We start from the raw sequence: 27,035 nt of genomic DNA, 5'->3' as shown, positions 1-27,035 counted from the left end.
CATATTTTACAAGAAACTTCAGAGTTTAAAGTCAGATGTGGGCTATTTTCTAATGTGAAGGGTCATTATCATTGATGCAGGCAATACAGCCTGACTGGATGTGGGTAAAGCACAGCTACATGTAGAAGAGAGACTTGTAGAAGGAAAGAGAGGCAGATGTTGAGGCTCCCAGGGCTCACAATTGACCCGCCTGGGAGTCTATTGTAGAGAGCTAGAACTAATTCCTTCACAGTGCCCTAAAAGTTCCATTGACCAAGACGCGCTTGGTTTCTCTCTCCTCCCGCTGGCTGCTGCTGCCCCTGAATGCACCATGCACTGACTTCACCCCATTCAGCCCGGTCTGGTCCCACCCATATGTGAACAGCTTTTGTCACAAGTGAAAAAAAAGTCCTTTCCAGATCTATTTTTTTTGCCTTCCCCCTGTCCCTCCCTCCGTTCTGAGCATCAAGTGCAGCCTGCGCGCAGAGCCCTGGCTGTGACTCTCTCTCAGAAGAAGCAATGAGGAGAAGGGAGCCGTAGTCCTGCTGAGACCAGGACTGGGATGCACTAATTTGTTTTCTCCTCGGATCATATTTGTATATTTCTAGGGAAAACAAACACTTTGCGGATTTGGCATATCCATCAAACGGATGCAAGCAGGTATGGAAGCCATTGTCTTTTTTTTACGACCTTGATGGGACCAAGGGGGGGGGGACTATGTTCTTGGTTTTTTCTTAATAATTTGTTTGATATCTTTTAAGTTGTCACGATTTTTTCCCCCCCGTTTGGATTGCTTCTTTTCTTTACATGCACTTATTTTTAAGTTTTACTTTCTTTTTTTTCCACCTTAAAGGATTTAATCCAATTTTGTAAAGTGATGCACAGTATTTCCTATTTCCATTTATGTTTTGAGGCATTTTAAATGTTGTCAGTAGGCCTTTTATTATTTTAAGACAGGGACATTTTCAGAATGTTTCTCATAGGCAGTTTGCATATTTTCTTAAGAATGAATAGACACCTTGTCCCTATGCTTTCCACCTACAGATATATTCGAATATATCTACCATATATGCTGCAACATATGTGGAATTACAGAGATTTTTAACATTTCATCTAATTTAATGGGGTATTTTTTGCATTATAATGCTTATAGTCAAAGCCTATGTGCTATCTTGAAATAAGGAAATACTTGTCTTATATTTTTACCAAATCGTTTTGAATTCTCTTTAAATTTGATTTGTTTTGGGGACATTTTCTCATTGTAATTAAATCACAGACATGGTCGGTTTTCGTGGCTGTCCCTGAGTTGTAGACATTGTGAAAATAGGTCAAAATGAATGAAACAGTTGTTTTATTATAGGTGGATTTGATCTAGAGACAATATTTGGTGACCCTTGCTTGCTAAGGTAGACAACTGAGATGGATGATTGCGCCATAGCGCCACCCTTTGGACACTTTGTCTCCTGGGTGCCTCCCAGCTGTCCTTGCGACTCCCTCCACTCAGGGATGGAGAGGGCACAGCTTCTCCATCAGCTGACTGCAGTGGAAACTTGTTGAAATGAGCGCCTTTTGTGACCAAGAGCCATCATGGCAGCGTATCAGTTTCCACTCCATGCTGAATAATTGCAGGCCTTTTTTTCTGCTAGATTTGTGTTATGTCTGAGTTTGGAGGTGGGAGTGTGAAGTTGAACAGAAACAGAGGGTCATATTTGTATTCTTATTCATTGAGACTGTTTTACAGCTCTTTGTGGGCTTGTGTTTTATTACCGTCTGTTTGGGGCTGGTTAGATGTTGACCACTGGGCATGTTTTATTGGACACTGTGGGAAACTCAAGCCAAAAAGTCTCTTTTTTGCAGACTCAGTTGGATGACAATGCACTTACGGGCTTTCTTGGCCAGTGTCCCTGCCGTGGATGATGATGCGACGCTATTGTCCACATGCGATGCTGTACATTCCCCCTCTCAGCAGGAAGTGTCCTGGGAGCTTTTCCAAACCCGGCACAGTCTGATTTTCACGCTGCACTAAGATCCTATTGAAAAAAAGAGTGTGTTTGTCTGTGGACAACCTGGCCAAAGTGTCCTCCAGTTAGAATCCCCAGGTGTCCGATTGACTGTCACACACCATTTAGCCCCGTCAAACTGCCAGAACGAATGCAATCACTCTGGGCTTCTTTTCAAATTAAATTAACTGTTGGATCCTGCGTTGTTCCACAAGGAACGACATCCAAATGATTTTCTCTCTCTTGTGTGACTTCATCACCGCAATGATGCTGCTGATGGAATACAGTTCTCCTACTCGGTCTTTAAGTGATGGTCTGCTGAATGTATTAAAATTTTCTGCACAGGGTTATCAGGATTATTGGCAACATCACGCTCATACAGTAGAAGCATGAAGCAGCAGGCTGTTTGCAGCCCACGTAGTCTTTGTGTTTAATGTCATTTGTAAGCATATAAGGAGTGGAGGAAACCAGATATGGTCATTAGTGAAGGAGAAGGTTAACCATTGTGGCCAACCTCCAAGCCACTGTCTCAGCCCATTCAGAGGAGCAGGGTTCATCCTCCTCTTCTCGCTACCCGCAGCCTCCAGCAAGACTCAGAAGCCATAAATCTCCTCTCAACCGCACAGCTGATGTATAACTCCAGAGAAAATTTTTGTATACTTTACACAAAGTGCTATTTCTTTACATAATGACACCAATCCGTTTCTGCAAGCTTGAGCATTTCGAGTAAACTGGACCGTATTGAGTGTGTTGCCACACGCTACTTAACTGCCTGACTGATAGTCTAGACTAGAGCTCTGGAACCAGTGGGTGGCTCCAATATTCTGGGCTACCCTGCCTCCCTGTGGCCACACATGGATCTGTGTTCATATCTTCTAGACATGGAGGCCTCAACATTGGATACACAAACTGAGTTTGTTGAATTTGTGTAAAGCTGATTTAAGATTCCAAACAGCTTGTAGGTCACAACAAATAGGAGACGCACCATGATAAAGTTGAACAACAATATTCTTTATTAAACTAAGTTAAAGGATTAGTAACCCTAATGTTGTCCATGGGGACAACATTAGGGTTACTAATCCTTTAATCTGACCCGTTTTCCTACATCAATGTTTTAAACTACCCAAAATAACATGATTGATCCCACACAACAACGCTCTTTGCCAAGTACACATCTCTAGCACATATCTTATAGCATTTGAAATCAATTTGAAGTGTTTTTGAAATAGTATTGAGTAAAAGTTGACATATTCCAGTCTGTGATTATTCATCAACATCCATTCCTTTAATTTTAGTCTAAATAATTCCTAATTTCTGCTTTTCTAACTCAAACATTAGATATGACTTGCTATAAATTAGGTTTAGTGACCATACATTCTAAAAAGGACTCTAAACTAAAGTTAATAAGTTAGTGTTATGTAGTGTTTAAAACATCAAAAAAGTTACAAACATTGAGAAAAGTGTTAACAAAAGTGTTCAAAGTGGGGCAATCATGTGCTGATCTGAATAGTGACGTCAAACCAGGCAGAGAGTCTGATGGTGGTGCAAGAGGAAAAGCCAGGTAATGACCAAAGAGATTACAACTCATCCTGAGGGGCACACAAATGTGTGTACCAGTGTGTACATAATGTGTGCTTTTTCATGGCAGTCCACCCAACAGTTGTTGAGACAATTCACTCAAAACTACCATTTTTAATGGTGGCGCTTGAGGAAATGTCAGAGGATAACCAAAGCTGTTAAGGTTTATCTTCTGGGAACCATGAATCTCTGGACCTAATGTCCATGTAGTATGGGGATATTTATAAAAACTTTGACTTGCATGTGGCGCAAGATGAAAAGTCAGTAAGAATCATCCTCTGGGCACCATGGACGTCTGCCCTCAATGTTCCAATCCATCCAATAGTTGACCAGAGAGCTCACAAAAATGTAAACTGGTCATGTAGGTGCAAAAGGGATAATTTAAGTTAGAAGGATTTTTTCATCTGGGGAACATAAATCTACAATATTTCATGGCAATCCATCCAAATGTTGTTGAGATATTTCACTCTGGAGCAAAGTGGTGGGCCGACCAACCAACTGACATTTCCATTCCCAAAACCACACATAGCTAATAAGTTAATAACTATGAACCAGGCCTGTAGTCAAGACCACGTTTGTCGAGTCCAAGACAAGTCCAAGCCCAGGAGTAGTCAAGTCCAAGGCAAGACCGTGTCGAAAGCGGTTCGAGTCTGAGTCAAGACCGAGTCCAGGACAGAAAAAAAGGTCTTATGCATTACCTTATCAAGACAATCATTTGGGGTTTCATTTTCCCTCCAATTTTATTATCAACATAAGAAAGACACCTGGACTCGGTCGAGACCAAAAGCCATATTTGGCAAGACCAGTGGCCCAGACCAAGGCAAGTCCGAGCCCAAATACGAGCAAGTCCGAGACCGTAGAAAAACGGTCTTGAGTCCGGACTTAAGTCCAAGAACGGACTCGAGTACTACAGCCCTGCTATGACCATCTTTTTACCTCTATAACAAAGTGTACCTAAGTCTTCCTCTCTACTTCTTATGTTTCAGAGCCAGGCCCAACTTAACAATGGGCCCAATTACCCTGTGTGTGCTGCTCCCGGTGACTGTGCTGGCTTTGGTGGTGGCTGTAGCTGCTGAGGAGACCGCAGTCGACGACGAGTATACCTGGCCGCAGTGGAAGGTGCCTCTGGTCAGGAAACGACGCACTGTGCCTCTAAGCAACCCAAACTTTTCCGCCCATCCTCAGCCAGAGCTGAGTGGGACCTGTGGGATTGAGTGTCAGCGTCGCCTCCCTGCCACGTCTCTGGACGACCTGGAGCAGTTCCTCTCCTACGAGACGGTTTATGAGAATGGTACGCGTACATATACCTCAGTTTCTGTGCAAGGTCTCAATGAGGTGACCGCCTTGTCCAAAAACATCTCGTCTAGCTCCCGCCAAAAACGAGAGGTGTACGGCACAGATACCCGCTTCACCATCTCTGATAAGCAGTTCTCCACCAAATATCCCTTCTCCACCTCTGTGAAGATCTCCACAGGATGCTCTGGGGTCCTCGTGTCACCTAAACATGTTCTGACCGCTGCCCACTGCATCCATGATGGGAAGGATTATCTAGATGGGGTGCAGAAGATTCGCGTTGGTATTCTGAAGGAGAAGTCCAGACGAGGGAAGGGAGGCAAAGGGAGAGGAGGGAGAGGAAAGGGCAAAAGGAGAAAGGGAGACACCGATAAAGAGGAAGTGCAGGAGAAGGAAGAGAATGAAGGGAAAGGGGACCGTAAAGGAAAAGGAAAAGGTAGAAAGAGCCGGAGTCGGCGAAGTGCAGAATCAGGGAAACCTTCGTTTAGGTGGACCGGGGTCAAGAAGACCCAGGTGCCTAAGGGCTGGTTCAAAGGTGTGTCTGACGGACTGACTGCGGATTATGACTATGCTGTTTTGGAGCTGAAGAAACCCCCCAAAGTAAAGCACATGGATCTAGGTGTTGTCCCCTCTGTCAAGAAGCTCCCTGCTGGGAGGATCCACTTCTCCGGCTTTGATGATGACCGTCCTGGCAACCTGGTGTACCGGTTCTGCTCCGTCTCGGAGGAGTCCAATGATTTGTTGTACCAATACTGCGATGCCAAACCTGGCTCCAGTGGCTCTGGGATCTACATCCGCCTCAAAGAGCCTGGCAAGAAGAAGTGGAAGAGGAAGATCATTGGGGTTTTCTCCGGTCACCAGTGGGTGGATGTAAACGGGAACGGGATGCAGCAGGATTACAACGTGGCGGTGAGGATAACACCTCTCAAATATGCCCAGATCTGCTACTGGGTCCACGGGGACTCGAGTGAGTGCCAGGTAGCCTAAGACAACACAGGATCCCCCATTAACCACAACCCCTCTCCGGTCCCTCAGACCAACGTTTTTACACGGGACACCCTACCTTCTCTCACCCCACCACCCCCACCTCTCATTACCAACCAGGGGCCCGACGACTGCCTCTCCTCTTCCTGCCTCCCAGTTACCTCCTGTGCCTTCAAGTGACTCCTGCTAAACTGATTGACACACAAAGCACACACAAACACACACACACACAACCCACATGTAGCCATACAGACTCAGTGTTGACAACAGGAGGTCGTCAGCGTATCAAGAGAACTGTGGTTCTTCAGCTTTTCTAATTTATTTGTTTAAAAAACAACAAAGAACAAAATATGTGTTGTATGTATTTACAGATCATACAGATCTGCAGTTTTGCTTTCTATTTTGACTCTTTTTTTTATAAAGATTTGACCATTTTGGATACAATGATGGAAAGCGTGTATATTCAAATGTTTGTGGGCAAAGCCCCTGGTATTTGTCTTATATTCCAACTAGGCTTTGTATGGAGAGACTTGCATTTTCAAGTGTTCTTCGCTTCACTGTAAAGGAGAGCTGTGCATTGGCTTTGACAAAAGACCCAGAATAAATTAATTAAACTTTTGTTTTACAAATGACCTACACAGAGATATTGAGATAACTTTAATTGAACGAGCTGGTGTTTTGCATTGTGTATATCTAGAAATTTGAGTTTGTTTTTTTACAGCTACCTTTTTAAATAAGACTGTTCTTCTGTCTACATAAAGAAAGGGTCCTTGTGGATCCTGAATGGATTTGTTTCTGATTTGTGAGTCACACCATACTTTCTCTGTTCTTGTAACATTGTGGTGCACATAATTATATCGGTGCTTATCCAGAACACGTGGTGCTAATTTATGTAATTGTAAAAAACAATTCTCTGAATATATTTTGATAGCCTAGTACTGTAACTATGTATTTTATGTGATTTACATATTTGGGTTGTGTTAAGACAGGACTGAACCATTTAATGATTTAATTAAACTATTAAGATTTCTCTAATTCTAAGGGTTACATCCAATTACAAAGGCAATATTGTTATATAATAACAAATTTAAATGTGGGATGTGATATTTTTTACTTTTCATGTTGTTTATGTTCCAAAAATTCATCTGTGCATCATTTTGAATACCAAATACCTGAAATGAATGATGCAGATTGAAGACTACCAACCATTAAACCAAGATTACTACTTGTGTGTGTGTGTTTGTGATGATCCTGATTACAAAAAAAGTATCTCTACTATTAAACACTAGTTCATGGATTACAACTGTAACAAGAGACTTGTTAGCATCTTGTATGCAGTTAATACAGTAAACTTACTTAAGTAAGTTGATTCACTGTTGGCTACAAGTTAGCATCAAACACAACAAAGGCTGTGTTTGAACGGCGTTTTGAGCTAACGTTAGCAACCAAACAACCATAGATGGCTGCAACGTTTTTGAAATGACCGCTAGTTCAGCTAGCTACAAGCTAGCAATCAAACACAACAAAGGCTGTCAGTCAATGGCCGTTTTGAGCTAACGTTAGCAATCAAGCAACCACAGATAGCTACATTTTTTAAATGATTCCCATTTTCTGTTATTGTTTGTAATATGAAAAGTTGTCATGGATTTCACAAATTTCAGTGGGACCGTTTAAATCTGAGCATGCGCGACTCACATTTGCACTCGACCAGAGCCGGTTTGACTCGACTATCATTGAGTATGATGCGTTATGCAGTAAACCATTTACATCTGAGCATGTGCGACTCACATGTGCACTCGACTCACATTGGGAAGTGACACTGACAGAGGCTGGAGCTGGGAAGGATGATGGGGTCAAGCTAGTGTTGTTTATGGTTGGAATGGTGCTCCGCTAAGCTAAATGCTATAGAAAGAAAGTTTTCAAGCCTTCCAAAGCGAATCATCCAGTAGGGATTTACTGGAAGTTCTACATGTACAGCAGTACACAGAAAATCAGCAAACTTTCCCCTAAGTTACTAGCTAACACTAGCGGTAGCTGGCTAGAACAAGACATTATTAGCCAACCCAATGTGTTCAAATCAACGTTGATGTAGTAAAAATACACAGTGAGAGGGTCAAAGGTTAAAGACGAAGACATGGAGCGCATCAAGTTCACGGCTATTTTAATGCACACAGTGCCATGGATCCGCTTTGCCGGATTGACAGATTTGTTATTAAGTGAAATGAAGTGAGAGAAAACAAGATTCTGCTCCTCCTCTGGGCTCCGTTTTCAGGCTTTAGAAAATCACACCGGACGGGAGACTTTGGCCAATCTTAGGTCATTTTAGAGAGGGTGTTTCTATTGGCTGTTTTGCACATGCCGACATCGAGGGGACAGGGCGAGCTACTGGGATTTGTCTAAAAAAATGTGGTGCTTCTTTGCTTTGTACCTACTGCAGCTTTAACATAACTGCATAGGGAATATTTAGCAATAACTAAAATGACATCAATAAATTAATAAGTAGGTAAACATCCTAAAACTGCATTAGTCTGTATTGCACTTTAGTGATATAAATTCCCTTAAATTTTATGATTAATGACATGACCAAAAAACTAATTACACACAATGCACCTGTAGCTTTTGGGGCCCTGAGGGTCTGGGGCCTATAGGGGGTGTTTACCAAGTTTGTAATCTGACCTTGGACATGAGGATATTTTTGATGTGGTGGGATATATAAATGTAGATCAATGAAATTCTCCTTATACTGACATTTTGTATAATCTCTGTGATATGGAAGAAAAGAAATCCTTCATGGGCAGTTCAATCCGTCATTGAATTTATTGCACCTCAAAGGGCTTACATGCACTGGGGAGGGCCATCGTAAATAAAATAAATTCAAAACTAAACAAAAATACAATTTCAATTATTCAGTAATGAAAAAAGTTAATAATCTCCCATTATTTTGTCAGAATCATATCCGATTCTCACAACCAATTGCTTATTCAATCCACTGAAAAAGACAACACACACATTAAGCTGATTTACAGTACAGGACTGGGGGCCTCTGGTGTTCCACAGCTGTCCAAATGCTCATTATTAACACGTTCACTCCATTGTAAATCTGGAGTTTAGTGTTAACATGCTTTTGGGAACCAGATCATGGCTAGACGGACAGTGGCATCCAGCACTGATCAAATACATAACTCAAACAAGTTCTGTTCAGACAGCAATCAAATGTGGTTTTCCTTTGTCAAACTGCATTTTGCATTGAAATTATAATAATATCAAATCACACACTGTCACTTGGCCCATTTTGTCTAACAGTAGTGTGTGGAACAGGTCAGTAACATGGAACTCAAGGCACCCTGTGGAGTTTTTGACCACTAGTACCACTACCACTACCAGTACCAGTACTACAACAATAGTAGCACTATGAAAGAATGTATTGATAAGCAGCGCCCCGTATTGCATGTAAACATAGTAGGTTTCATCCACTTTTCAAATGTTTTATGAGGAACTTAAATTTAAAATTAGTTGAAAGCAACACACACCACTTGCTTTGTCTCCCTTGTGCAGGGATTTTATCCCCCCAAAGATCCACTTCTGTGTGCGGGAATGTCATTTTTTATTTGGAAGTAAATTAATTTGCAATGTGAGGCGTCAATTAAACACCTAATGCAATTTAGGACATTTTTTTTTTAGGAAAGTAAAACTCGCTAGGGTACCTTTAATATGTGCCTGTGTCTGACTTATGTGAAAAGTGAGCAAAACCACTGAAGTCCTTTCTGCTGGATCACCATGTTGGTTATATTCTTTGAAATCTTTTATATTGATTGGATCTGTCTGAACATTTGGGTTCACGAGTTTGGTATGGCAATGGAATATCTTCCAATAAATACAAAAATAATCCTACTGACCTGGTAATAATTACAATGAAAGCACAGGCAACAGACAAACCGCAGGTAGAAACGGGTACAGTTATTTTCAGTTGACCTCTCTTACGAATATCTTCATTTTCTCTAGAATCCATTCGTCATAAGATATGTTTTTTTAATAACAATGCCAGCAAATATCGACAGCATTCTGGAGGATTATTAACAGAAACCGAACATATGAATAACATTGGACAGAAAAACAAATAAAGAAACATAGAAATAAAGCCACAAGTGAAAAAGAAAAAAGGATCACTTGGTGGTCTCGTATGATTCAGAAGCTCATGGAAGTTTCTTAATATGCAGTATATTAATCATGTAACGGTATTCATATTTGTTTCCAAATACTTGCAAAAGACGACGGGAAATTGAAGGGTACTCACACGACTTCTTACAATTTATGTCAGATTCACATTTATGTTTCTCTTCAACAGACATACAGAATAGAGACGTAATCCTCGCCACAGAAATCTATATACATCAACGAGGACCTTTCCGGAAACCAACACACAACACGTTTCTCCAAAAAAAATCTTCTGGGGCTTCGTTTACCACTCTCATCCAATCAGAGCGGGACAAAGAAGAGCTCCTCCCCCTTGATAAGGAGGCGGGGACAAATACGGGGTGGTGGGAGGGGCTTAGGACACCAAAGCACAGCCATCCTTCAACTCAACACTAGAAATAAATCCAAACACATATGTGCCTTCACTTTCTTTCACTTAACTGTTGGATTTTGAGTCATTTTGTTTGGACAAAAAGTTAGAACATCTACATAACCACACACTTGTATTTTTCTTCTCATATACATATATATATAAAATCCGCTATGGTTCACTTTCACAGGTTGTGCTACGACATCACACAGGAGACGGGTGGGGTGTTGATGGGCGGGTGGAGATAAGAGGCTCTTAGAGGGTTGAGTAAGCTGAACATCCTCAGATGTCGACAGACACCAAGTAGAAGGTGCCAGGGCCCTGCTCCAGAGAAGAAAGCAGCTGGAAGACAGGAAGTAGAGACCACGTCATATGGTTCGAAGTTCAAACAGCTGACACACCCTGTCTCCCATGTGTTTACACCACAGTCTTAAAGAGGGCTCAAGTACTCCATGCACACTCAAAATGTTCCCATATCCCTCATTGTCCTCGGGTCAAATTGACCCATTTTTTCTATATCCATGTTCTTTTTAACTACCCAATTATAATTACTCCAAGTAACATGATTGATTCCACACAACGCTCTTTCGGGTGATTTTGGGGCGTCTTTTTCAATTTTATAGCATTTGGAGAAAAAAAACTGAAGTGTTTTTGAAATAGTATTGAGTAAAAGTTGACATATTCCAGTCTGTGATTATCCATCAACATCCATTCCTTTAATTTTAGTCTAAATAATTTCTAAATTCTGCTTTTCTAACTCAAACATTAGGTATAATTTCCTACAAATGAGGTTTATTGACCATACATTACAAAAGTAACTGTCAAACTAAAGTTAATAAGTTAGTGTTACGTAGAGTTGAAAACTTCAAAAAAGGGACAAACAGTGAAAAAAAGCATCACAAGTGTTTGTTTTTTTAATTGATAAAGAGCGTCAACAAAATTGTGGATTTTCAATCTTTCCATCGTAGGTTTTTGTTCCTTTCTTCAACGATTTTTACATTTTCTTTAAATGTATGTCACTTCTTTAACATTTTCAACGCTATGTAACACTAACTTATTAACTTTAGCTTTACAGTTATTGTTGGAATTTATGGTCAATAAACCTCATATTTAGGAAATTGCACCTAATGTTTGAGTTAGAAAAGCAGAAATTAGGAATTATTTTGACTCAAATTAAAGGAATGAATGTTGATGGATAATCACAGACTGCAATATGTCAACTTTCACTCAATACTATTTCAAAACCACTTAAAATGTATTTTTGAAATGCTATAAAATTGAATAAGACGCCCCAAAATTAAAGTTTGGGGTCCCCTGCTGGAGCTGCCGCCCCTGCGACCCGATACCGGAGAAGCAGATGAAGTTGGATGGATGATCCCCAAAATTAATGAAACTAGAGATTTGTACTTGCCAAAGAGCGTTGTGTGGAATCAATCATGTTATTTTGGGGAGTTAAAAAGAACATTTATATAGGAAAATGGGTCAATTTGACCTGAGGACAACATGAGGGTTAAAATAAAGAGCGCCATCTAGTGGTTTAGAAAATAAAGACACTGGCTCAAGAAGCTTCATTTGGCCGTAACTACTAATGAGAAGCCAACAATCCATTAAATTCTAATTATATCATAGTCAACATGAATACTCAATTCTGATTGACTACAAGATGTCCATCATGATAAAATGATTGCACACCTACAAACATGTTTTGGTGAAATTGGCTGTGTAACGTTTAAACTTCATGTTAATGCACTACATTAAATAAAGAAGATAATCTGAAAATGTTCTTTCTAGCACTGAGTGTAGTCCTTCAGTGCGTCGTCATCTAAAGCCCACAGGAACACACAAGCTGCGAGAAGCATGTTCCTCTGCCCCTGTGAACATACGTTGTTTCACATCGATCATCTCTCAAATGAATTTGCGTTCCATAGGACGGCGAAGAAGTCTTACTCTGCCTCTGATTGGATCACCCTTGTCTTCTTACCTTAACCCTAACCAATCTCACTCCTCATGCTTAAACCTAACCAATCCAACCAATGAAGGCCACGAGTATTGACCAATTAGAGGCAGAGTCAAGCGGCTCATTCCTTCTGTGCTCGATGGACGTTGATTGCTTCGGGACGCTGCTGTTTAGACACAAAAAGCTTTCACCTGACGCCTCACCAGATGCATTTTCATGTGATCAGAATCCAGCTGCCATGCAACGTAACTCTACAGACGTGTACGTTACACACATACTGTATCAATTTAGAGATATTCCTAAGTAAAAATCCGGTCAACTCGATCTGGGACGTTGTCATTAACAAAAAATGTAGCCTGTATATGAGTGCAAAGTTGATGCATCAGTTGATTTAACAACGGAGATGAGAGTGGCGGTGGGTTTGACTGCAGAGTCTCTGATAAACAACATTATCTTTTATAGATCTTTATCTAGGTATCACAAGATAACAGCGGGTCTCGGCTTCTGTAGCTGGTACATACTGTACTGTGTAAACCTTAGATAACGTTGTGAGCTCCCACCTGGGGCGTTATAAGAAGTCTTTGAGGTCGAGTTCTGCCAAAGGGTCCTTGGGTTTCCTGGGGCTCTGGCTTGCAGGTCCCGGAGGAATCTGGGAGAGTAGGAAGAAAAGAAAAGTGCTGCATCTTTTCAGGCCAACATTAATCATCTTGAGATAGTACATCATAAAATGTATGAGGGCTTTAGGGTTTTAGGGTGTAAGGTGTTACCGGTGCTCCTGGTGCAGCAGCTCCAGCCACCCCAGTGAAGGGAGGTCTCATCATGGGCTGTCCCATCATAGGCTGCCCCATTAGGGGCTGCATCAAGGGAGCTCCAGGCCCTCCTGCAGGAGGCTGGTAAAACAGGAATTACACAGTAGGATGAGATTTTTAGGGGCTATGCAGATTAATCACAATGATCTGGATTGTATATATATTTGTAAACTGTGCTATCAGTAACCCTGCTGATTTAACAGCTGATCGACGTTCACAGTTCAAATTTAGAGAATGTACCATGCATGAAATAAAGCTCACCATGCCAAAGCCAGGCTGGGCACTCATTGGGGGGCCCATGGCTGCCCCGGGTGCCCCAGGAGCTCCGGGGGCAGCTCCAGCCTAGAGAGACAGGAAGAAGTGGCAACATTAGCTAAAATTGCAAAAGTCAACATAACCTTATGTGTACTTTTTTGTTTGAGATGTCTAGAGAAACAAAAATGTATGCTGACAGATGCATCATATGAGTCTGTGGCTCTAGACTCAGTTCGCAGAAAAACAGCTTTATGGAAGAAGTGTGATCTCATGGTGATGTTTGGGGTGTCCATGCTGTTCCTACCAGGGGGGCTCCTGGTGTAGCCCAGCTTGTGGGAGCTACATGTGGCATCCAGTTGGCGCCTCCCGTCAGCTTCTTCTCACTCAGTGGGTCCCTAAAGGAGATCAAACACAGGATACACCTCAGGCTCTACTGTGCCATTTGTCCCATTCTACTGCTAATGCTTGGAGTGGTGACTGTAGAAAATCTGTTATAGGTTGACAGACACTGGACACTTTTGTTGACATTTGCCATGTTATAAAATAAATAAAAAAGCTATTTTCCCAATAAAATCCAACTTCTGCTGTGCTACTACTGCACGGTCATGTTATGTTCTGACCTAGATGAAAACTTAACAAAGTTGTGGCTGTGATTTAACAAAACCAAACCCAAATATCGGCTCAAATTAGATGGTGCAACAAGCCCAAAAATGTGTTAAGATTTGAAGGCATGATGTTCAAACCTAGAGAGCTTGATCAGCCTCGAGGCTTTACTGTGAATCATATGATTAAAACACTTCAAGGCTTTGAAGACTTCCTTTTCACGACTAATAATTCATGGACTTACAGACTCCTACTACTTTTTCACAAATCCACCAACATTTTAGCTTTTTATCGGAACTCTGCGCACATGTTTAATCCTACACAAGCATTATGCATTCATAGAATTAACATCTTTAAACACACACTTACTTTTTCTTTACTCCAAGGTCTGAACAGAAGAAAGACAAAAGAACACGTTACATGTCTGTGTAAATATTGGTTAGAAGCAGAAATGATCGAGCACCAACCGGGCTGCAGTCTACCTCCGATCAGGTTGGCCAGTGACGAGTCCAGGTCTCCCCCTACGGTTTTGGTCGGAGGTGGGGGGGCGGATGCAATGCCTCCCGCTGCGACAGGAGTTCCCATGCTTCCTGCTGTGCTTCCAGCGGTGCTGCCCCCGGTGCTCTGGGGCGTTACGGCGGGCATCAGCAGGGCGCCTAATCCATCAAACACTTGGGAGGGGGGGGGGGGGGGGGGGGGGGGGGGACCAGAGGAACACCCGGGATTACAAACCTGCAGATCTCTAATCTATCTATAACACAGGCAGAGGGCAGATATGAGACCAGGCAGCACGGTGAGGGGACAGCCTCAGTACTCAGCTGTGCATCACATGCACAATACTGTAGCTATATATGTGGACATTCAAGGGGACATCATTACAGCAACTGGACTCACTTGGCTAGCTGCTAGCCACGTCTCAGGAACTTAAACATGGACTGATTTTGGAACAAAGCACTTGTTTAAACCAGGTGTCATCAAGACCAAAGAGTTTACAGGTTTTCATTCTAACTAACCTCTACAGAAGCATCAGCTATGTGTGTGCTAAGTGATATCGAATTAAAAAACGCCTTATGGAATCAGCAAAATTTGATGGAATTTGACGAATGTTGACTCAAATGTCTCAAAAAGAGTTGTCTCGCATAGGAAAATAAAAGACACGTTGCATCTGCATCGTCATAGCGATGTGTTGATGGCGTTGTTTTCTTATTATAGCTTGATTTGTTTCTATCAGATGGCACTACAACTTGTCCCATATTGATCATGTGTTGGTAGACGCCATCCATTTGGTCTAGAAACACTTGTTGTTGCTTGAATTCAGCGCAAAAAAGATATGAAACACCTGAAATTTCTGAAATCAATTCGATATGCCAATGTGAACGCCATACAGCATCATGTGACGTCATTACCATAGGCTTTTATTCTCTTTAAAGCCGTTGGATGGAAACACACTTTCATCAGATTTATTCGCAATTTTTTTAAATGAACTTCAGATAATTTGATTGACACGTGGATGGAAACTTAGCTATACACCGGTACACAGATTTTCACAATTTGCGTCAATTAGTAAATCAATAAATTCATTTTTGGTAGGTTGTCTCTAAAAGATTAAGAGGAAATAAACAACAATAAAGGACGTCTTGTCTCATGCAGGAGACAATCACGACTCATTTAGCAGCATGCAAAGACGCAAAAGGGGGAGACTTGTCCAAACTGCACATGCATGCAGCAATGCAGTGCCGGGTGGAACTCACCAATTACAGATTAGAAGAAGCAAGCAATGAGCCAGCAGAGTGAGAGGGGTGTGAGTAAGGGGTGAAGAGAGAAATTAAACAAAGCAGAAGATACAAATGTGAGAAACACAGAAAAAAGAAAGATTAGAGGATAGGGGTTGCAGTTGGTGAAGAAAGCAGCATTTGTAAAGTGTGAGCACAAGAGGAACTTGTGAGAAAAAAAAAGATTGCTAGAGAGGCAACACGTCAGTGTGTCAACCATGCAGCAGTCGAGCTCTCAGCAGGTTGGGATACTACGTCATGGTTGAATAGCTCCGCTTATTAAAACAAGAGCAGATTAATGTGTCTTAAGCAGATGAACTGTGAAAAAAGAACCAAATAGTCTTTGAAATTAGAGTTGGGCAATATGGAGAAAAAAAAATCAAATATTGCAATATTTTTGACCAAATACATTGACTAAGGTTGACGATAGGTGAACACAATGAGTTTTGATAAATAATCACTGTGTATGCAATGACCAAGTGGGTAAAGGCGAAAATAGAAAAGCTATTTGGTAATTTCAGAAAAATACATCACTTTACTGTAAAGCAGCCTTTCAAACCAAGAAAAGAAAACACATGTGTCATAATATTAGTTTTCGATGTACATTTGTTTTCTGTATTTATTGTTTATTTCAGATTAATTTTTAATATGTTTGTTGATGCATGCATCTTTCACCAAGGCACATTAGTGTAATTATTTTGGCAAGAAAAACTATTCTGATATCACAATATCCAAAATTGAAGACAGTATTAAGCATCATAAATCGATGTCAATATAATATCGATATATTGCCCAGCCCTATTTGAAATTCTCTTATATTTCAGAAGGCATGACAATGAGACAGATTACTAAAATGTAACATAAAAAAGGAAAACAAATCTTTGACATAACATCGAATCCACTTACTTGAAGCATCAAAGCCACCAGAGGGCGCCGGTGTGGTGGTCGCAGGTTCTGGTCCAGATGGTACTATCGGGATTGAAGCAGGCGCAGGCGGTACCGGAGAGGAAAGGGAGCCCAGAGCGTCAAAGCCCGACTCCAGGAGGTTGTTTTGCACCGGAGCAAAGGCTGGAGGTGGAGCTAGAGCTGGAGCTGGAGCTAGAGCTGGGGCAGCAGTGGGAGCCAGGGTGGGGGACATCAGGCCTGGGAGGGGGGTGCATAGCATTGCATGTCTGGCATGATTTGTTTCTGACTTACTCTAATTCCATGTGGAACACACGTTAAATATGATTACTGACACAGCAGAGGGCACACGAGACCTCTTGAAAGCGAAATTAAATTTGGCTTATCCCTGTGGGGAAAGTCCTTCAGTGAAGCGGAAAATAGTAATGATACACCGCACTAAGAAATAGAATATTATTATCATAGTACAAGGTGCCACCCAACCGGCACCGCGCAGACACCGCCTACCAAGAGTCTGGGTCAGTCCCAGGTTTCTCCTTAACAGAAAGTTTTCCTCTCCACTGTCACGCAGGATACATGCTTGCCCTTTGGGTAATTACTGCAATTGTTGGGTCCTTGTAAATTAGAGTGTGGTCTACACCTACTCTATCTGTAAAGTAGCCCGAGATAGCTCTCATTATGATTTGACACATATAAAATCAAACTGAACCTGCTCATCAGACTTACACACATTTACACTCCAATGGCATAGCAGTATTAATTCTCTGCATTGAACCCATCCTTAAGGTAGAACATAATCTACGTTTTTGATGGCAGAGCGCCTGGAGGAAACCCACGCAGTGGGAAGAACATGCAACCATCACACAGTAAGGCCCAGGATGACTGAGATTCAAACCAACAACCTTCTTGCAATGAGGTCACAGTGCTATCAACTGGGCCACCATTGTGCTGCATATGTGACTATGTTGAGAGTGATGGGAATGTCATATTCTTTAACGTACAAAGAGGAAAAAAAAGATAAGAGCAAAGTCACTTCTGTGATTCTATTATTCATGAACTATGGGCCAGATAGCGGAGGCAGAAATGAGATGGGCGGGAAATTGGCTATGACATCACTAGGAGGTTGTAGGGGGGCAGACATTTTACAGATATTTCCAAATGAGTCCAAATCCACCAAAAAGCGACAGTGAGAGGAGACTCACCTCCCAGCAGATCGTCCCCAGGCCCTCCAGGAGCAGAGATCTGCTTCTCCTCCACAGAACCACCAAAGGAGTCTGCATGGCCATCCGGTAATTAACATCGCAGCATGGAGGGCAGAAAGGGGTGAGAGGTCAGCCCCAGACTACACACTGGGACACAATGTGGGACCGGAGACAAGATTATCTTCAAAACTAAAACTAAAATACGTGAACAAAACCTCTAATGATGATGCAAGTTGACGTGGAAAGAGAAAGATTAAAACACAACATAGTATAATAACTTGAGACCATTTCATGTCTACATCTTATAGTATTTTAGTGCGAGAGACTAATGAAATGGACCAGAGTGTGGTAGAACCAGGCTAATGTACCAGAGTCTGGTAGGAGCGGGCTAATGTACCAACGTCTTGTAGAACCAGGATAGTGTACCAGAGTCTGGTAGGACCAGGCAAATGGACCAGAGTCTGGTAGGACCAGGTTAATGGACCAGAGTCTGGTAGGACCAGGCTAATGTACCAGAGTCTGGTAGGAGCGGGCTAATGTACCAACGCCTTGTAGAACCAGGATAGTGTACCAGAGTCTGGTAGGACCAGGTTAATGGACCAGAGTCTGGTAGGACCAGGCTAATGGACCAGAGTCTGGTAGGAGCGGGCTAATGTACCAACGTCTTGTAGAACCAGGATAGTGTACCAGAGTCTGGTAGGACCAGGCAAATGGACCAGAGTCTGGTAGGACCAGGTTAATGGACCAGAGTCTGGTAGGACCAGGCTAATGGACCAGAGTCTGGTAGGACCAGGCTACTGTACCAGAGTCTGTTAGGACCCGCGTGTATAATGTTTACCAGGTTCACCTTCTTTGTTTCAGTGTGCTAACATGCGAACATTTGCTACGATTAAGCTAGCTGTACAGGTATTTGATCATGGACTTAAGTATTGAATATTCATTTTGAAAAAGAAAAAAATGACCCCATTTAAGAATCTGCTAATCCACTGCAATGTGAGGTGCAAATAAATCCTTGTGAGTACTGAGAAAAGTTTTCACTGACCGCTGTTGATTGATCAGCCGTGAACATAAGACACAGCTGGTCCCTCAGAGTCACAAAGTAGAGTTGCTGAAGGAGCTTATTATTTTAATTATTTTAATTATTATTATTATCATCATTACTGTGGCATTACACCCAACTCGCCTGGTCCCTTTTATCCACCACAGCCTTTGTTGTAATTAATGAGAGCTGCGCAAGCTTTCCAGATGGTTTCCTATTATTTTCTATAATTATGGTTTAGTAGCAGACAAAAATCCTCAATCTATCACAGATTCCATCCAATGTATAGACAATAGTTCAATAGATTCCCATAATTTTTAATAAGTCAAGAATGCAATAAAAAAATAAGAAGATGTCAAGATATTTCACCAAAAACCAAAAGATGCTATCCTCAGGATGGATGTCCTGGATGAGGAAGACCTCATTAAAAAGATTAACTCCTACTGTTTTTTTACTCCAGTACTCTACATTTTAAGCACTACATATCGTTGACTTGAAAATTAAAACTACATACTGTAAAAGAAAAAAAAAACTAGACAGAGACACATCCAAACACACATATGAATTATTTGGGGAATATAACCCAGTGCCTACTGCAGAATACTGTCTGTTTATTGCATGATTTGTCTGCAGTCTAATCCAGAAACTGCTGTTTACTCCTGCACCTAGAGTCCATCACCACATCTAGACACTATCAGCCTCACTACAAACTACGAACATTCACTTCCTGTAACAACTGGGGATGATAAAACAAATACCCAAGAGAGAAAAGTCAAATTATCAAATGCACAAATGAAATTCAGCTATTTGCATGCAGCACATGTAAAGGGATGTGTGTGTGTGTTCTGAGGTACAGTACCCAGCAGGTCAATGACCGGTTCCAGCTCTGCTTTGGGGGGAGAATGGGCCTCTGGGCTGGGAGCTGCAGCAGCAGCAGCAGCAGGAGCAGGGGATGGAAATGAGTCTGATGGGCAGAGACAGAAGCAGTACTAAATTACTAATCTAAAAGAGTAGTATTTGTCAGCGACAGCTGTATTTTTTAAGGCAGAATGCATTGCTCATGAACTATCATGCCTGTTCTAAAAGGCTAGCAGACATGCAGAGAAGAAGCAGGCACCCCTGCAGCTTCACTGTGCATCCACATCCTCCAATATTTGGAAGTACTGAACTGGTATAACTGCATGTTGATGCAGACACCAGAACCATTCAAAACGCCTCACGATAAGTTGAGGCTGGCTGCACTCTTGGTGAAAGAGGGAAGGGAGAAAAGTGATGCAGTGAAGATAAAGCAGCTAACTCACCGGTCACGATGTCTCCAACCGGAGCCGGCTCGGGCAAAGGAGAGGGCCCGCGTGAAACAGCAGGGAGGTCTAATTAACCAGCGCAAGCGAGATGCAGAATGCGAGAAAGAAGAAAACCATAAAGGTCCGGAAGCAAAGAAAAGTATTAGCGTGGCAGGTAGAAAGACACAGCGTAGATATAAAAGCAGCCACACGGACATTCCAAGACGGGTGGGTTACATGCACAGTTCTCATACCACTATGGGGGACAAACCAAGATGTGTGGGGTGGGGGAAACAGTTGACAGAGGAGTGGATGTATGGAAACCCGAAGAAATGAAGGGGTTCCACACACAGAGAAATGGATTTCAACTCCTGTACCTGAACCAAACAGGTCTACGCTAGGAGTGGTAGCAGCTTTGGATTCTGTGGTAGGGCTTTGCTCAGAATCAAACATATCTAAGAACAGGGACACACAACCATATGTACGTTCAGATTCCAGTGCAAGTCCAGTGCATATAGAATGATGAGTTGAGGTAGAGAGAGGGAAAGAGAGATGAGGGAAAGCAGAGAGAGCAGCATATAGTTGGAGTTTTAAACCGGTACGTTTCTGTGTATTTTTTCAGTGTAATGCAAAATGAAACAGTGCAAAAGTTAAAAGGGTATATTGCTAAACGTCAGCATAAAGACATTGTCATGTGCTTTGGCTTTGACAGAGTGCTCCTTTTTCCAATCTCCAATGTATTTAGTTAACAAGGGTGAGTGTCTACAGCCAAGCTGCTACAGCTAATTTAATGGGAATCAATCCAATAGTTGATTTAAGTCTATCTGAAGAGTCGTGCCAAATTTAATAAGTAATGCATTTCATAAGAATAGCATATGTAATCTATCCATCAACCCATCCTTCCATCCATCCATCCATCCATTCACCCATCCATCCATCCTTCCACCCACCCACCCACCCATCCATCCTTCCATCCATCCTTCCATCCACCCACCAACCAACCCATCCATCTGTCCACCCATCTTTCCAACCATCCATCCATCCAGCCACCCATCAACCGATCCATCCATCCATCCAACACCCACCCACCCATCAACCGATCCATCCATCCATCCACCTACCCATAGACCCATCCATCCATCCACCCCCCCACCCACCAACCCATCCATCTGTCCATCCATCTTTCCAACCATCCATCCATCCTTCCTTCCACCCACCAACCAACCCATCCATCTGTCCATCCATCTTTCCAACCATCCATCCATCCACCCACCCATCAACCGATCCATCCATCCATCCACCTACCCATAGACCCATCCATCCATCCACCCCCCCACCCACCAACCCATCCATCCATCCATCCATCCACCCACCCACCCACCTTTCCATCCATCCATCCATGTGGAGTCACTAACCAGAGCACTTTTTGACATTCTGACATTGAGCAATATTCCCTTTTATCTAAAGTGCATGAACTATAATAAAGCATTCTCAGCAGCCAGTTTCAAAACTATTGGTCACAAGCAGGAAAAGCAAACTATTTTCTTAGTTTGTTAGTAGTAGGTTAATAATCAAAACAAGTTGAGCAACCTCTGTAAAGAAAAGAAGAGATACATGTCCATTTTTCCCCTAAAGATCAAATTAAAACTAAGATTTTGGTCTCCATACAATAAGTAATTAATGGATTGCCTTTTAAAAATGGCTTACACAATTCACTCCATTGTATATTTTTTTATATAATTAAATTCTGCAGAGGAGGTCAAGATGCTTAATTAACTTGATTAAAGGATCTGTATCTAAAAGGAAAGGCATCATGGAAAATAGAAATGTAGGGACTGTGCAGGTTATCATCATAGCCACTACTGTCGTCATCATCATCATCATCATCATCACCACTAGCAAGAGCAACAAAGTCATTATCAAAATCTATAACATGGTCATCATAATGCAGGACAATGCAGTGATAGGCATAATGAGAGTGACAGGACTTTACCACCAAAGATATCTAGAGTCGGAGCGGCTGCAGACTCTGTGGTGGTGGTGGAAGAAGGGGTGAGGGCAGCGGGGGCAGCGGTGGGGACAACGATGGTCGGCGCCTCACTAGAGGTGGGAGGGGTTGTGGCGGCGGCCCCCGTGTCGGTGGGCCTCATAGCGAACAGGTCCAGCTCTGGAGCAAGGTCCCCACTCCCCTCCGTCGTAGCGAAGGGGTCTTCACGTAGAGCAGCAGGGGGGTGGTGGGGATGGGTTAGGGGGAGGTACGATTAGAGAAGAAGGGAAGGGGATGGTGGGAGGATGAAGAAGGGGAAGGGGGGGGGGGGGGATTGAGGGTTTGTTAAAGCAACAAACACTGTAAAAAGCATATTTGTGTGAGGCAAGAAGCCGCCGAAGTTCTAAATCAGGGTCAGGTACAAGGAAAGTACACCAAGCACACAGTCACTCATTGTTAGTGATGGCCAAATGAAGCTTCGTGAACCAGTGTCTTTATTTTCTGAGCCCACTAGACGGCGCTCTCTGGTCAACAAAGGGTTGACAAAAGACTGAATTGCGATGCCTTAGGCCTTTCTCTTAAAACCAAGAGCGCCCTCTAGTGGGCTCAGGAAATAAAGACACTGGGTCACGAAGCTTCATTTGGCCATACTCGTTAACTTTAGTGAGAATACACTGAATTGCAATGCCTTAGACCTTTCTCTTATCCCTCACGTTATCCTCGGGTCAAATTAACCTGTATCAATGTTCTTTTTAATTCCCCAAAATAACATGATTGAGTCCACACAACACTTTTTGGCAAGTACTAATCTCTACTTTTATTAATTTTCCGTTTCAATTTCAATTAATTCAATTTTATAGCATTTGAAAAAAAGGTTTTCAAATAGTATTGAGTAAAAGTTGACATATTCCAGTCTGTGATTATCCATCAACATATATTCCTTTAATTTTAGTTGAAAAAAACCCGAGACCGGTTTTAGTCAGATACTCACCCAGGCATCAATTTAATCATGTTGACTAAAAAATTAAATCTATATCTCTTATTCCGTCCATTAAAATGAAAATGTTTACATGTATAGTTCTGCAGACTAACATGATCAACAGTTACTATGCTGGCATGTTGCTGTTCATCATCTTAGTTTGGCCTGTTAGCATGCTAACATTAGCATTCGCAAGACACAAAGTACAGCTGAGGCTGATGGGAATGCCATTAGTTTTGCAGGTATTTGGTCACAAAACAGTATCATAGTATTAAACAGCATAAAGTATTAATTCTAGTATTTTGACCTAATGACAGAGCTACAAAGTCTGGGACTCACCAAAGTCATTCATAATCTGGTAACTGGGGATTTCTGTGTCATGGGTTTACCAGACAGAAACATTTGAGATGGGGGGGGGTCACATGGATAATTAAAGAGCCTATGTATATTCTCATAGCTGAAAACGTTAATTTGACCAATAGAAAACATTAATAATTCTAAACAGTCTATGACAGTAGGTGAAGAAGGTTAATGTGATAAAGGAGGAGTACTTGTTTTTTTTAAAGCTATTTGAGAGAAAAAAATGAGATGGACATTACATAGATGTTGCCAGTCAATGTGCTGTGACACACACAAGGCCAAATAGAGGGGTCCTTTTTCTTTCTTTTTTTTAAGAAAAAAGGCTCAACAATGATTACAATAATCATCATTCGCATCAATAGGTAAAACCAGGGTTAGGGCAAACAAATAGTTCTCATTCTCCGACTGAAGTGTAGGGAATAGCTGCATTGTGCTTTTTACTGCAGTATTCACTGGGTGAATATTAGGAGGAGAAGAGTAGCCGAGATGAGAGGAGGAGAGGGTTCATGGCTGGGGCATTAGAGCAGGATTTGGTATGAGACAGTAGGCCCTGAGGGCATATGTTTGTTCTACTGTCCCCTATGAAAGCAAAAGCAGCTTTGATATAATAAAAGCAACAGCTTTCACATTTACACACACACACACACACACACAAAAAGCTGTATTGCCACCCACCAGATCCACCAAAAGCATCAGAAGCGGGGCCCGCGGCCACGGCTGCAGGACCGTCTCCTGGGGAAGGTGCAAACGCATCTAGGGTATTGCAGACGAAAACAGCCGGAGCGCAAAACATAACACCCGACAGACACATGGATGTAAAGGACAAAAGATGAGTAAACAGACGGAATGGACAGGGAACAAAAATGAGAGGTCAGCATCAGGAAACAGCAGAGAATACAAGAAATATGCAGCCCAGCCCGGTAACTGCAGAGAAGGACCTGATTGTAGCATCAGTCCCGTGACGGGTTTTAAAGGGCTGCATAATGCTTCATTCAGTGAGTGCACCACCTGTGCAGGATGGTGAAATGAGGCAAGTTGTCACAAGTTATTTGTACTCTGTGACAAGGGGGAAAATGTCAAGTTCAGTGATGGATAACGCAAAGTCTCTCTTTGATGAAGAAACTCACTTTTTGCTCTTTTCAGCAGATTGCTGCTGTTCAGATGTAAGTGTTCAGGGTTCATATTATGAAGCCGAAATATCATTCCATGAAATCCACCTACTCATCTTCTTGACATATTTATGAAACTGTTAGTCAGACATTGAGGGGGAAATCATTGAAGGGTGATGATTAAAAAAAAAAGAAGCAACAAATCCCCATAATACGAGTCAAAATAGCAAATGAATTACATTGCAGTGGGTTTATAAGGCGCACGTCATTATGATAGAAAACACTGCAGCCTTGAATAAACCCAGAGAAAAGCAAGTAGTCCACGGTACTGGCTCATATGTTTGGGATGTGCCACAAATGGAACGGTTCGCTCTCTGCTCAATGCAGAAGAGAGAAAACTTGACGTTATGTCAGCACGTTAGTGTACACGGTTGCAACAAAGCAGGATGTAAAAAACTACAACGGTGGGGATAGTAAACCATTACAGTTTAGGGAACAGCCCTTGCATTTGATTTTCTGAAAAATAAACTGTATATCCAACATTGTTGGAAATGACCAGAATGTCATTTAAAAATGTTTACTGCTCCAAAATCCTAGTAAAGTAAAGTCTAGTAAAAGTAGTAATAATTAGTAAAGGTAACTAGTATCTAAATGTATTACATTTTGGAAGTATCTTGCCCAACACTTATGTACAGTAAGAATCGTCTTTAAGGTGTTTGGAAATCCCTTCAAACACAGCTGAGTCATTCAAAGATTGTAATTACTAATGTAATGTTAATACACGAGAGGCACAAACTGGGGCTATGGTGCCATCTGCTTACTTAAATGTCATAATGTACGTTTAGATACTTGTTTCTAGCAGGTTTTTCAAGATTCTCCTCAATCTTTAGTTATCAAATAAACAACGCTTACATGCGTTATCTAATGGGACACAAGCCTGGATACCTATTGTGGTTTTATGATGTATCAATATATACAAAAAAAACCATTTCCAATCCCGCAAACTTTCTACATAGGAAACCTATCAGTAAATTACTAAACGATGAAGGGTCTCGTTGCAGACAAGCAGACTACATTCTGTCCTCGGACCAGACTGACCTCCGAAAAGGTCTATGTCTGCGGATGAAGCGGGAGCCGAGATGGGCAGAGAGGCGGGTGGCGGTGCGGCAGCGGCAGTGGTAGCGGCAGCGGCAGTGGGCGCGGGAGGTGCAGGGGCAGCAGCCGCTGCCTCAGCAGCTTCAGCAGACTCTCCCTCTGCTAGGAGAGCGTCAGAGGCTTCATCCGTAGCAGCCGGAGTTGCTATGTGGATAGCCCACATAATCCAAACACCACGACCCAGTCACAACCCCAAAATAGAGACAAATGGGAGAGAAAAGGACATGGAAGGAAGACGGCAGTGTCAGAGAGACTGAAAAATGGAAAAAGACAGGCTCAGCAGATGCTAAAAGGTGAAGAACTTCAGGTAAAAAGCCAAGTGGTGAAAAATCAAATTCAATTCTCATATTCAGTCTGTAACAAAGTGCTGTTAACAGAGTACTCACCCTCAGCCAACAGATCTGTTCAGCAGACAGACAGAGAGACACACAGGTGAGAGAGAATTCATTATTTTTAGTTATGGAGATGACCTGATAAAATTCAAAAATATTGGATTTGCAAGCTGCCAACTTCATAAAAGGACAAGCCAGACAAAAAGCAGACTTGACGATGGTAAAGCCCAATAGGGCTAAAAGCTCCGTAATGTAGTTTAGAGTACAGTTGGACTGTGGCCATCATCAGGGTTTTAGTGTAGATGTAGGGATAAACAGAGGGCTGGCCAAAGTGCATTAGCTTTATAATGGAAATGCGCTGTAATTTAAACCACATTGTCCAATAAAAAGCACCAATGAGTGTACCACTTCTTTATTCTAGCCTACAGAGTCATTCTAGAAGACCACACTTAGTTTGTTTCAGCTCATTTTATACAAATTGTTTATACATTACTGCCAACCATTTTCCAAAGCCTACGTGGTTAGCTTAAAAAGTGGTTTTTAAGTTGATTTCCTCCATCTTGGCTCTTCTAAGCAGCAATTAATTTCCATAAATATTATTGATATTAAACAGGGACATCAACTTGCTGTATGCTTTGAAAAATGGTCATGTAAGGGAAAGTAACGGGATGAAAAATCTAAAACATCAGCATCATGAACGTCCATTTGCATCTGATGAAATGTAGGTCTTCTGTAATAGGCTCGTTATTAACGGATTTTTTCTGTAAATACATAAAGGTTTTGACAAATCAAAATGTATTTTCAGCATCAAAACAAAACGCTTAGTAGCTACAGTACATAAGATACATTATGCAGGGTGTAGGTACTGTGTATTCCCCCATGTACTGTGTGA

The 27,035-nt window shown here is 42.0% G+C and overlaps 2 protein-coding genes across 2 annotated transcripts; one reads left to right on the top strand and one right to left on the bottom strand.

Moving 5' to 3' along the window:
- The first annotated feature begins 424 nt into the window (after positions 1 to 424).
- On the top strand, positions 425 to 7,061 carry prss35 (serine protease 35). Its single transcript, XM_034874975.1, has 2 exons — positions 425 to 639; positions 4,544 to 7,061. The coding sequence occupies exon 2, from the start codon at positions 4,563 to 4,565 to the stop codon at positions 5,835 to 5,837; it is 1,275 nt and encodes a 424-aa protein (XP_034730866.1). The 5' UTR covers positions 425 to 639; positions 4,544 to 4,562; the 3' UTR covers positions 5,838 to 7,061.
- Positions 7,062 to 9,866: 2,805 nt separating this feature from the next.
- On the bottom strand, positions 9,867 to 24,928 carry LOC117946685 (clathrin coat assembly protein AP180-like). Its single transcript, XM_034874973.1, has 15 exons — positions 24,223 to 24,928; positions 22,215 to 22,430; positions 20,599 to 20,676; positions 20,240 to 20,308; positions 19,798 to 19,902; positions 17,900 to 17,971; positions 16,701 to 16,937; positions 15,468 to 15,470; positions 14,505 to 14,693; positions 14,392 to 14,410; positions 13,724 to 13,814; positions 13,426 to 13,506; positions 13,123 to 13,245; positions 12,916 to 13,004; positions 9,867 to 10,740 (listed from the first exon to the last, which is right to left on the bottom strand). Exons 1-14 carry the CDS (start codon positions 24,356 to 24,358, stop codon positions 12,924 to 12,926), a joined length of 1,500 nt encoding a protein of 499 aa, XP_034730864.1. The 5' UTR covers positions 24,359 to 24,928; the 3' UTR covers positions 9,867 to 10,740; positions 12,916 to 12,923.
- Between the last annotated feature and the right edge of the window lie 2,107 nt (positions 24,929 to 27,035).

This window comes from Etheostoma cragini, chromosome 6 (assembly GCF_013103735.1).
Source record: "Etheostoma cragini isolate CJK2018 chromosome 6, CSU_Ecrag_1.0, whole genome shotgun sequence".
Lineage (NCBI taxonomy): Eukaryota > Metazoa > Chordata > Actinopteri > Perciformes > Percidae > Etheostoma > Etheostoma cragini.
The sequence above is the reverse complement of the archived record's forward strand: the minus strand, read 5'-3'. Positions and strand labels throughout refer to the sequence as shown.

Excerpts from the sequence above, each read along its gene's own strand:
- LOC117946685 (XM_034874973.1), bottom strand. The coding sequence starts at position 24,358 with ATGTGTCTGTCGGGTGTTATGTTTTGCGCTCCGGCTGTTTTCGTCTGC. Across the intron at positions 17,972-19,797 it reads ACCGGTCATTGACCTGCTGG|ACTCCTTTGGTGGTTCTGTG; the intron begins GTACTGTACCTC and ends ATGGCCATGCAG. Across the intron at positions 13,507-13,723 it reads CTACACCAGGAGCCCCCCTG|GCTGGAGCTGCCCCCGGAGC; the intron begins GTAGGAACAGCA and ends CTGTCTCTCTAG.
- prss35 (XM_034874975.1), top strand. The coding sequence starts at position 4,563 with ATGGGCCCAATTACCCTGTGTGTGCTGCTCCCGGTGACTGTGCTGGCT.